The 13167-nt window shown below is 36.0% G+C and overlaps 1 protein-coding gene across 1 annotated transcript in view; it reads left to right on the top strand.

Annotated features, from left to right (window-relative positions):
* Window positions 1-13167, top strand: part of CenB1A (Centaurin beta 1A) — a 316525-nt gene that overhangs the window by 183578 nt on the left and 119780 nt on the right. Inside the window, exon 6 of the mRNA XM_067141489.2 lies at window positions 11682-11777. Coding sequence (XP_066997590.2) covers window positions 11682-11777 — 96 coding nt within the window. The remainder of the gene's footprint in view (window positions 1-11681; window positions 11778-13167) is intronic.

The raw sequence follows: 13167 nt of genomic DNA, 5'->3' as shown, positions 1-13167 counted from the left end.
TTAATCGAAAAAGGCAATGTTCCATTAAACAATGCAAAAGTGAAGGATGTGTGCAGATTGGTTGAGAAACATTATGGGGCTAGATAGAGGGAGCTTGCAGATCTCCAGTTTTATGTTTCGCTGGAAACACGACAGGCTGAACATCGTTGCAGTATGACTGAATAGCAAGAGGAAGAAGAATACTGTGAACCAAGAGATGATTCCGTATCCTTGTTGTATTAGATTGCAATAATATGATTATGTTTTTATTCTTCAGAGACAAAACCATTCCATCTCAATGAACATTTAAACATTTAAACATTTTATACTGTATTTCATGTTTTCAATTCGTTTTCCATCTCAGTGTGCTACATAGATGTAAGTAAGTGAAGTAAACAAAGTTTCTTTGAGCATTAGACAGTAAGGGTATGTTTGCAATATCCATGTTTACTTTCAAACCCCGCCATGTCCACCTGTGACTTTCAAAACCCCCTATGTTCTAGATAAATATTGCCCTAGTACAAAAATGTAGAGATGAAATTGCATACATTTTGTGTATTTTGTTCAATATAAGCTCATTAAAGCAAAAGCAAAGAAAATGTTAAAAAGGAGTGTAAAATGCAGTCATGGCAGTTTTTTGCCCTTCCTGAAAAATTTATTTTCTTGGAGATAGGGGTTTTTGAAACTACACGACTCACATGGTATAATTAATTTAACATGATTTAAAATGTGAGCGCACAAAATATTTTCAAATATTTTTGCTGGAGATGATTGAACAGTAACTGGTCTGTAGTTATTGTTTCCTCCCAGATTTATAAATTGGCATGACTGGTATATTTCCATTGTTCAGTAAAAGTAGAACTAACTAAGATAAGATTAAATAATATGTAGGGAAGGATTTACTAGCACGTAAAAGAAGTCCTGCGGGACAAAATTCTGGCAGTCTCCAACAACTGTGTAAGTAGTGAGACGTAAGAACAATTATTATTATTATTATTATTATTATTATTATTATTATTATTATTATTATTACTACTACGGTGTCGTAGCAGGTGGAGAGGTGATACTCCGACGTGGCTCGTCCCTGGTGGCGGATAGGGGGTGTCCTCATTGGCTTGCTGGTGGACTTGAGCAAAATAAAATAGCTCTTGCGAACCAAACACACAACAACCTCTGTGGTTAATAACCATAGTTGTAAATTGGAGCTTGCTCCACTTAAGGTTCAGTACCTTTGATAGTCAATATGGCAAAGTCTTTTAGGAAAATAATTCCTCTGTCCTGTCCAATCAGGCTTGAGGAGAAGGCTACTTCGGATTCGGCGGGTAGCCAACTGAGAGACAGCAATGATTCACAATTAAGTATTTATTATTTTTTCCACCTAGTTGATACAATAATTGCTTAAGGCAATTTAATGGTTAAAAGTGGTACATGTTTCGTATATTATCAACATCTTCAGCCACATAACACTGTTTGGATGAAAAAGTCAATTTATATATTTTTCATCTAAACAGTGTTATGTGGCTGAAGATGTTGATAATATACGAAACATGTACCACTTTTAACCATTAAATTGCCTTAAGCAATTATTGTATCGACTAGGTGGAAAATTATAAATACTTAATTGTGAATCTATTGAAGTGTGATACGGACCATCATGGGCGCCTGCAAGGGGAGGCAAGGGGGGGCGCTTGCCCCCCCCTGGAATTCTAAAAAGTTGATGTTCAATTGTTTAATATCATACCAGATTATTTCATAAACTGAACTTACTGACAGTCATCTAGCATCTGTTATATTCGCAAATTTCTGTAAAAAATTTAATGTTGCTGACGTTATATTGGTATTTATATTCAAGAAAATTGTTAATGTGCCCCCCCCTTGGGAAAGATCCTGCGGGCGCCCATGCGGACCATGAAGCTGATTTTATGTAAGACAGCAATGAGTTGGAGCATTTGCAACCAACTAAACTTAAAAGAGGATTAAAGATTAACAAATTAACTACATTGAAACACACAATATTAATTCTCTCTGTAAAATTGGAAGACTTACAATTTTTACAGATGAAGTAGATAAACAAAAACTTTAATAGTGGGCCTTCAAGAAATGAGAAACATAATGGAAGAACCTCTTGAATCAGTAGGTTATAGAATTTATAATGGGATACCGGTCTGAGGAGTTAAGAATCAATGTCCCCAGTTTGGAACAGGATTTATAGTGAATTTTTAAATAATAGATTCAGTAATTGATTTTCAAGCAATATCACCAAGAATTGCAACTCTCACCTTCAAAACAACAAATGAAATGTATACAACAATAAATGCCCATGCCCTTACTAACACGAACAAAGAAAGAAGTGGGTAAATTTTGGGATCTCTTTGAACACATAATAAAGTATATAAAAGTAATGTTCAACTTTTATTAGGGGACTTTAATGCCCAATTAGGAAGGGAAAAACAAGTATCGAGATATAATTGGAAAATGAGCTCCACATAAATTTACGAACAAGAATGGCCAACGACTTGTTGAACTTTGCAGAGAGCATAACCTTATATCTAAATTTCCTTATTTCAAAAGGAAACCAAACAAGCTGAAAACTTTTTCATAAGGAAATTTATAATGTAAAAGTTTAAGAGGAATAGGTAGTGGTTCTGATCATTACATTGTCAAAATTCAACTTAAATTCACACCACTAAAGAAAAATATTATCAAAACTAATAAAGTAAAGAGGAATTATGACCCACACCAGTTAATAAAAAATGACAAGTATAAGGAAGTCATGCAAACAATAAAACTGGCAGATGACCTTGAAGAATTGATCCCAGTTCTCAAAACAGCTGAAAATTTAGCTACATTGAACCCTCTTTAAAAAATGTCTGGTATATGACAGATGTGATGAAATTCATAAAGAGAGACAAGTTCCAAGCCCATAAATCAGAAGAAAATGCTATCATCCTAAAAAATATCAGGAAGAAATTCTCACAAAATATTAGAAAAATTAAGAGAGAAATTCATAAGGATATAATAAACTCCATTGAAGTTAATTATCATAACACCAATTCTAGAGGCTATTTATAAAATTTTTGGAAGACACTACAGAAATATGTTCCTCCTACATTAATGTTGAAAGATGAAAATGGAAAAATGGCACATAGCAGTATTGAAAATGCTGAGATCATGGCAAAAGCATTCAGTAAACTTTTGAACTGTGAAGAACCTATTAAACTATTACAAATTAAAACAAATACTCCAATAAAAACCAAATTTAATAACACAGACCCTCCAACATTTTAAGAATTAGAAAAAGCACTAAAAGAACTCAAAAATTATAAGGCATGCAAAGAAGACCAGGTTTTTATAGATATGTGGAAATATTCAAGTAATACGGTTCAGATTTCCTTACACATGGCTTTAACAAAAATTTGGATCACAGAACAGTTTTCAGAACATTGGACAACAGCCTTAATACATCCTCTTCATAAAAAGGGAGATAAGAGTAATCCAGATAGTTATAGAGGATTGTCTATCTTGGATGCACATGCAAGATCTTATATGGAAGGATTAAAGATCAACTAGAAAAAGAGTTAGGAGAATACGAAGGTGGCTTTAGACCCTGGAGAAGTTGTGCTGAATAGATCACTCTAAAATTAATAATGGCATACTACAGGAAACAAAACAAGCCTATAATAACATCATTTGTTGACTTCAAGAAGGCATATGATTGTATACATAGATCTTCAATGTTAAAAATTTTATGGAATTTTGGACTCCATCCTAAATTAATTAAACTGATATAACTTACTTTAACTAATACCATACCAGGCGAGTTGGCTGTATGGTTAGGGGCGCGCGGCTGTGGGCTTGCATCCGGGAGATAGTGGGTTTGAATCCCGCTGGGACTGTACCTTAATTAAGACTACGGCCGCTTCCTTCCAACTCCTAGGCTTTTCCTATTCCATCGTCGCCATAAGACGTAAAGCCACTAGCCCAAGTAATAACATATCAAAAGTAAAGTTTAGAGGAGAGGTTTCTGAGCCATTTTTAATTAAAACAGGTTTAAGACAAGGAGACTGTTTATCACCATTAATATTTAATTGTGCATTAGAACTTATTATAAGGGAATGGTACAAGGTCAACCCAAAGAACATAAAGGTTGGAAGATTCAAACAAAATTTAAGTTTAAACTCGTTAGGATTTGCTGATGACCTTGTTCTATTGTCTAACAATATTCAGGAACTCGACACCAAATTAAATCTCCACTGGAAATAGCACAAAATGTAGGTCTTACAATGTCTTTTGAAAAAACTGAGATCATGTTTACACATCCCCCACTAGTAAATAAAATAACAATTGATGGGCAAGAAATCAAAATTGTAAATTTAAGTTTTTAGGAGAAATCATAATCTTAATGAGAAACCAGCTTGGCATAACAGAATAAATAAACAAAGCAAATTATATTACCAAGACTACATACAATTAAAAAAATGCTTATCGATAGCAGCAAAATTAAGGCATTATAAAACAGTCACACAGCCAGAAATAACTTACGCTAGCGAAACAATTTTAAAAACTACTATTACAGCAGAAACAGACACAATACTTAAGACAGAAAGAAAAATAATTAGAACATGCATAAATAAACAGTATCAAGTTGATGGACAGTGGAGAATAGCATCAAATAAAACAGGTTATAAGGAAGTTGAACCAGTATTTGAGCACGATTAGGAAAAAAAGTATATCATTCTTTGGACATCTTATCCGAACACCTGACACCAGAATTAGCAGAAGAAGAATAATTCAAAAATGATGGAATAGCAAGACCAAGATTAAATAGATCACAGAAATTAAGGAGGATATTAAAAAACTACAAATAACAATAGACGATCTCAAAAACAAAACAGAAAAAATTAAGATACTTCAAGACACACTCACCAGGCTACAGGCCAAGATCAATTAAAGGTCTAATGGGAGGGTATTTTCAACAGGAAAAAGGAAGGCAGCATCTCTCAGAATGAAAAAATATTGGGCTGATAGGAAATCAAGAAATTCTTTGTATAATTGACTAGAGTGGTCCAATGTAGGCCATAAAATTTAAAATAAAATAAGTTATTATTATTATTATTATTATTATTATTATTATTATTATTATTATTATCGTCATCATCTGGAGAAGTTCAGGTAATATATTCCCACAAACCTTAAAAATATATTGAGGTATCCCATCGGGTACTGCAGAATTTTTGGGTTTTATATTCTTTATCGCTTTGTCTATTTCTTTGGCCATTTTATATTAAATCTCTAAATTATTTTGTGTGTTTGATTTAGTACTTTCATTTTTATAAATGGAGTAGCGAGTGTTCTTTTCTGAATACAGTATACTGATTGGAAAAATCAACAAAGCCATTTACTTTACCATAATGTTTGTGTATTTTATCCCGATATGTTCCATTTGCGCATTGTAAATGTTCTGTTGTCTTCTGTTTTTTATGAAATTTCAAAAATTGCTCATGTACTTGTTTATGTCGCTTGCAATGTGATTAATATACAGAGTGAATCACCTAAAACTTGCACCCCAAATATTTCTGATATGGAAGGTTCTGTTGATGTGCTGTTTTCACAGAAATGAAGTGTAACCAAGGGCTGATAATTGTAGCCCATGCACTGATTTTAATCATTATTGGAATGTGTATTTATTTTAGAAAGTTACAATTTTTCAAATTGAACAATAAAACTAGAGTAAATTAGAATGTCAGCAATTTTTTTTTTTCTTTTTCATGATTCTAGTACAAATAGTTTATGAAATATCATAGCTTAAAAATTGTAAATACCAACAGTTGTCTGCTCCATTCAAGTGTTTGCATTGAGACTTGTATGTATGTTGGGTATTCAGCTCGAAGGCTGGTTTGATCCTCTGCAGCTCTGCCAAAAGCTGTCATAAATAGCCTAGGCATCACTGAAGAGACGTGCTAGGGAAATGAGGAGTGAGGTAGTTTCCCATTGCTTTCCTCACCAAGCCAGCCGTTGCTATTACATATCAGTCTGCCAAGCCCACCGAAATGCATGCGCCAACTGACCCTATGAGCGATATTTTCACACCATTCATAACAGGGACTGGCTGCATAAGCAATGGTATTACTAGTATCACTCATACCTCAGTCACTTTCATATTGTCAGAGCCAAGGATGAGACTGAGACAGGTCAATGAAAGTAACATATTTGATATAGCCCATACCAGAAGACATAGTGTACTGTAAACACTACATCTTGCCAGCAAAGGCATGCATTGAGACTTACTTGTCAGTTATTTTGTGATGACTCAAGAAGTAGGATGTGGTGGAAGATGGTATTACCAATGCTGAAAAAGCCGACATGTTAATGGTGTACGGAGAATGTAGGAAGAATGCTGTAGGTTCTTGTGCTCTGTACACAGATCAATATCCGAATAGACATCACACATCTCGACAGTTATTTGTGAACCTCTTCAATCAATTACGTGAAACTGGGAGTGTAAGAAAACGTAACAGAAACAAATAGTGATTGGAGAAGAGGGTCAAATTAATGTTTTAGCTGTTGTTGCTGTAGATCTGCACATTAGTTCCTGTGTGATGGAACGGGGAAGTGGCATAAGTCAGGCAAGTGTACTACCAGTTCTCCACTGTCGTAAATTCTATCCGTATTGTCTCTTCATCAAGAGCTGCATGGGAGCGATTTTGAGAATCGCGTTAACTTCTGTACATGGAGAATAAGACAAGATACACCAGATTTATCATATATCTTGTTTTGTTTTCCATAGTTTCCCATTTTCACACTGGGCAAATGTTGGGGCTGTACCTTAATTAAGGCCATGGCCACTTCCTTCCTACTCCTAGGACTTTCCTGTCCCATCATCGCCATAAGACTTATCTGTGTCGGTGCAACGTAAAGCAAGTAGGGAAAAAAAAAAAATCTAGTGATGAAGCAACATTTACAATTCAACACCAAGTAAACCTCCGAAACAGGAACTGACCAGGCGAGTTGGCCATGCGGTTAGGAGCGCGCTGCTGTGACCTCGCATCTGGGAGATAGTGGGTTCGAATCCCACTGTCCGTAGCCCTGAAGATGGTTTTCCGTGGTTTCCCATTTTCACACCGGGCAAATGCTTGGGCTGAACCTTAATTAAGGCCACAGCTGCTTCCTTCCTACTCCTAGGCCTTTCCTATCCCATCATCGCCATAAAACCTATCTCTGTCGGTGCGACATAAAGCAAAAACAATAAAACAATCTCTATTGACTTCGTCAGGTGGAACGCCAGTGTCCATGGAGTTTAAATGTGTGGTGTGGAATAGTGCACCTTTTTTCATAGAAGGAACATTAGATTCTGAGGAGTATCTCAACCTCCTAACAGACCAACTTCCACAGATGTTAGAAGACATTCCACTGCCGACTAGAAAGAACATTATATCAGCATGATGGCTGTCCAGCGCATAGTGCACAACGTACTACAGCTTGTCTTCACCGATTGTTTCCAAGTCATTGGATTGGACGAAGGGGACCTGTACAAATGGGTGATTGAAGAAAAGCTAGAAGGTAGTGTTTATGAGGACATACCAACTACACCAGATGATATGAAACGATGTATTACTTCTGCCTGCACTGGAAGTTCTGATGAAAGGCTAGTGTGTGTGCATCAGTCTTTACATGGCAGACTGGAAGCTTGTATTGAAGCTGGTGGTCATCATTTTGAACACAGCCTTTGAAGGCCAATTCTCTTTCTTCTTCAAATTCAAAAGAATTTGTATATTCACTCTTTATTTCTTAAGTTAGTGCTGAGACATGGAGCAGACAGCTGCCAGTATTTACAGTTTTCAAACTAGGATAGTTCATAAACTACTTGTATTAGAATCCTGAAGAAAAAACCCACCATTGACATTCTAATTTACTCTAGTTTTATTTTGTTAATGTCAGTAGGCATTGTTCCATTTGTAAGAATGTAACTTTCTAAAATAAATACACATTCTATTAATTATTAAAATCTTTGTATGGGCTACAGATATGAGCCTTTGGTTATACTTCATTTCTGGGAAAACAGCACATTAATTGCAGTTTCCATTTTAGAAATAATTGGGGTACAAATTTTAGGTAAATCACCCTCTATAAGTGAAACATGATTATTTATAAGTTGCTTTTACGTCGCACCCACACAGATAGGTCTTATGGTGACAAAGGGATAGGAATGACTAGGAGTGGGAAGGAAGCGGCCATGGCCGTAGGTAAGGTACAGCCCCAACATTTGCGTGGTGTGAAAATGGGAAACCACGGAAAACCATCTTTAGGGCTGCCGATAGTGGGGTTTGAACCCACTATCTCCCGGATGCAAGCTCACAGCTGCGTGTTCCTAACTGCATGGCCAACTCGCCCGGTAAACTTGATTATTACATCATGTTTGATTTCCGACCTAATTTTTCTAAACTGGATCATATTGTATCTCGATAGTTGCTTTATCTTCTTAAATTTCTCCTGTAACTTTACATTCTCATTAATTCCTTTCATAATCCATAAAAGACACTTCCGTTTATAAGATTTTATTTTGGGAATACGTTTGTCAAATATTGAGTACATTTTATCATTAGAATTTTTTTTTTTTTTTTGCTAGGGGCTTTACGTCGCACCGACACAGACAGGTCTTATGGCGATGATGGGATAGGAAAGGCGTAGGAGTTGGAAGGAAGCAGCTGTGGCCTTAATTAAGGTACAGCCCCAGCATTTGCCTGGTGTGAAAATGGGAAACCACGGAAAATCATCTTCAGGGCTGCCGATAGTGGGAAATATGAACAGCTTCATCAACATACTGACTGCTCATTTCCTCCCATTTGCAATGTTTAAAAATTATGTACAGTTGTAAAAAAAATCTGCTGTTTTGAAATTATAATTTCTGGCCTCATTTACTTTAAATAACTTTGGCACTTATAACTAAGAGATAGTGGAGGATAATTATCTAAAATATTACTTAAAACCAAATCAGCTGCATTATCATTAATATTCCTGACATCATTAATTGATTCCATATTTAATACATTTAAAATTCTAGTTAACAGTCTGGCTTTTGTACTTCCGTTTTACAATTTGTATGTACAATAGAGTCTCTCCAGTCTGATACACATGGGACCAAGCTTTGTCTTATGGTAGATGTCTGATTACTGGATGTTCAGCAAAATAAAGCAGAGATATTGAAATGAAAGCATTTAATTTATTGAAAAATATAAACAATACAGTGTATTCTAAGAGTACTTATTTAGACAAAAGCAACACTGTATTTTAATTCATTCAGTGAAATACATATTGAATTAAGGAAATTTTATTCAATGACCAGCAATTTATAACCACGATTAAACAACGTCTTGTACATTAGTATCTTTCAATGACTAAATGATTCTTTGCTCTCTGCTTATTACACAAAGTAAAAATACAGTAGGTAAATTTAAAGAGTGCCCTAATTCAATTGCAAAATCTATGTAACAAACAACTAGCGACTGGCTGCTCTCTTGCGCACTGACAATAAAAATGTTACATGACCGGAGCTCGTATCACTGGTGAAGTGTTGAACTACAGAGACTGCTGTAATTGCTCTTATTTCTGGTATGTCAGTCACCTAGTATTAATACATTACTGCCTTGACGCAATGAGACATAATTTCAACTTGGTAAAAAACTGTATATAAATTTCTATGTTACTATTAGGTGTGAAATATATGGCACAGACCTAGTGTTTCTTGTTGTTATAGATCACTTTAAGCCATATTAATTCATATTGATTCATTTCCTTATTCCAGGCAGTTTACCCACTTCACAATACTGTAGATTTAATGCTCACTAAAACTCCACCAGTTGTTTTTCTTTTCTTTTTTGCCAGTAGATCTGTATATTTTCTGTTAACTACATATTGATTATCAAATATTTCAGAATCATAAATGCCTTTTACTAACTATGTTTCATTATGCAATGATATCAAAATTACTAAGTAGTATATTATCAAACATTATACCAGTTTTTGTTCTAACTCCTCTTATATTTTGATAGTAAATATCTAATGTACTATTTACATGTAAGTTATCCACATTGGTAGCTTAACCAGATTGTTTTCCTCACTAATGCTAAAAATTGGGATATTTTTACCCCTTCATAAAAATGCTTCCCTTTTAAGAGTCCTTCAAAATTTAACATTTTCATTTAGTCTAACTTCCCTCACTTTAAGACAACAATTTCCTCCTTTCATCACACAGACTTATTAACATATACAGGATTACATATAACTTGTCTTCTGCTTATCATGTTTTCTTTCAGGGCTCTATGAATAAATTTCACAATTACGGGAGGAGCTTGCGTGTCAGAACACAGGGGAATTGGTGACATGCAACTACATCATCTTCTTTAACCCCTCAAGCTGCTATGCTGTGTGTCAGATGAGGGAAGGGAAGGGAAGGGAAGGGAAGGGGGGGAGTGGGAGACAGAGGTAATGCACAGTGCAAATGCACAAGTTTCTCATTTATTTCACATAGTTGCTTCCCAGCCCTAGTAGGCGGTGTACAGTTTGTTCTACACAAATTGACTTCGATGCAAATCCCGTAGAAAAAGAAGATGGACTTGTACCAAGAATACAGGCAGCTTTCTAATTTGTTCGCGACACACCACACATCCTGAACAGAGTCCAAAGTCACTACTACACCACTATGAACTGTTGTTGAAGTAGAAGGGGGCATATTGAACATGTACTCTAATCAAACCAGTGGGCATATTGTTTGCTTAGTTCAGTATTTTGTTCCATTTACAATATTGAGAGTGAAGTAATACACAATCATGTGGCAGCATAGCATCTTCAAGCATGTTAAAAATAAAGGACATTACTGCGACCAACAGATAAGAGGAGAAATGTTCTGGTGCATTCCTTGACTGACAAGTGTGTCTTTTACTATGTGTGCAGTTACGGCTGTTTAATAAACAAACTGTGGTTATTGCCTATAAGAGACAAGGAGAATCCTTTTCGAGTCAAACAAGGAAACTTGTGCATATGTGTGGAGCGTTATCTCTGTCTCAATCATATGCCCCACTTCCCTTCCCTCCGCTTCTCTTCCCTAGAGTACGGCAGCGGCTTGTGCTCTGGCATAGCAAATACGGCGTGTTCGTCAATTTGGATTGTGCACCTGGAAAATTTTTCTCTGCCAATCTGATTGCACCATCATTCTTAACATAACACAAAGAGCATCCCTGATAATTTTTTCTGTTGCTGGTATAGTTCTGATACACCCTGTATAGCCAAAACATGTCCTTAACCTTGTCTTTTTCTGTTATATCTGAAGAACTTTCATCCAGAGGACTAGAAAGTTCAAACCGAGCAAGTGGCCGTGCTGTTAAGGGTGCATTCGGGAGATATTGGATTCAAACCCCACTGTTGGCAGCCCTTGAAGATGGTTTTCCATGGTTTTGATTAGTACACCAGGCAGATGCTAGGGCTATACCTTAATTAAGGCCATGGCCACTTCCTTCACACTCCTAGCCCTTTCCTATCCCATCATCGCTGTAAGACGTATCTGTGTCGATACGACGTAAAACAAATTGTAAAATAAAATAAAAATGAATAAATAGGAAATTAAAATATAGATGAACAGTAAAATCAGTCTGTTAAATATAGAGTGAATTGATTTTAGAACTTGTGCATTGCATTTCTTGTTTCAGTTGCTCTCCTACATGCATGCTTCCAGTACTTTCTTCCACCAGGGATCAGATTTATGTCAAGATCTAGATCCTTTCTTCAAAGAACTAGCTGATGAGGTGAGAGGATTTCAAATATATTGTGAAAAGAATGATATTTAGGCCTATTATTCATGTACCCACTAGCACTGATTTCCATAATTATATTTGCTGTTGCACAGTGAACTCCACAGCTAATGTAGAGTGCTTCAAGCCTTGAAGTAGAATATAAAAGTTTTCGATGACATATTTCTTATCCATTCCCTGGCCTGGGATGGTTGTTTGTAATCTTCTAAACTGATGAAATTTGCTCAGATTGTACATGATACAATCTGTCTTTAACAGAAAATTATCCCAGTGAATGGAATTGGGCATCAAATTTAATGCAAACCACTGTGGATTAAATGGAAACTCTCAAACACAGAAATGAAAGCCAAAACTTCCTCAAACAGAATATTTCCAGTCCTTTTTGTGGATTGTTCAGAAATAATTGTACTATCCTATACATTCCAGACAGTCCTTGATGCAAGGGCAGGTATTGTGTTATGGTTCGATTTATTTCTTCTTTCCCATTCCTTTTGTTTTGGGAATTAACTGCTGGGTATTTCTTTTGACTAAATGCTTCACCTGGACAATCCGCTTTGTGTACGGTACTCTGCTCTATGTATAGCTGTCAATCATCTTTCAAATTCAGTAGTTCTCACTTTGGGAGGAGTAAGAAGAATAAGTGAGTGAAGACTTATCATGATGCCGTCAGAAGTTTAAACAAGGTACAGAAATTTTCCCAACAACAGAATGATTTGGATATGTTCAGCAAAATTTTATCCCTGTTATTACAATCTGGTCACTTGAACTGGTTATTTTCAGTTTTAAAACTGTCAAAATTTTTATAGTCTTACAGCTTTCCCAGTCAGATTAATGCCTTGGAGCGTGATTAGCGCAATAGCTTAGTTGGTGAGTTTCCACCCAGATAAACGAGGGTCAGTTGATCCCGGGTTGGAATTTTCATGCCAAAAAATCCTTGCGAAGTGCATCTGGCCTTTAACCCCTGACAAAATCCAAAGTCTCTGGTGCCTCCAGCAACACCAGAAATACCTAGGATAAGCTAAAGAAAGGATGTGTGTAATCAAATTGAAAGCCATGTCCCAGGTCAAAAATTGCTTCCATACTCAAGAAGAAAAAAGGTATTGATACCTAGCTATGGCCAAAACATAAGAACGGCAAGTAGATTGGAACTGGATTGATCATTTCATGACTGGGTGTTTAAAGTTAGCAGCCAAATTGACTATGCATTATTAATCATACAACCCCTGTATACCATACACCATTGTATGGGGACAGTATTCATGGAGACAAAAGGCCAACTAGGGCTTCAGTACCACTGAGGAGTTAATCTGGTAAATCCTTGCACGCTTGAACTTTTACTGAAGGTTTGATTTATAACTGTAACTCTGTTTCGCTGAGCACGTGT

The sequence above is a fragment of the Anabrus simplex genome, chromosome 2 (genome assembly GCF_040414725.1).
Source record: "Anabrus simplex isolate iqAnaSimp1 chromosome 2, ASM4041472v1, whole genome shotgun sequence".
Classification (NCBI taxonomy): Eukaryota; Metazoa; Arthropoda; class Insecta; order Orthoptera; family Tettigoniidae; genus Anabrus; species Anabrus simplex.
Note: the sequence above shows the minus strand (reverse complement) of the source record. Positions and strands in the feature narration are given on the sequence as shown.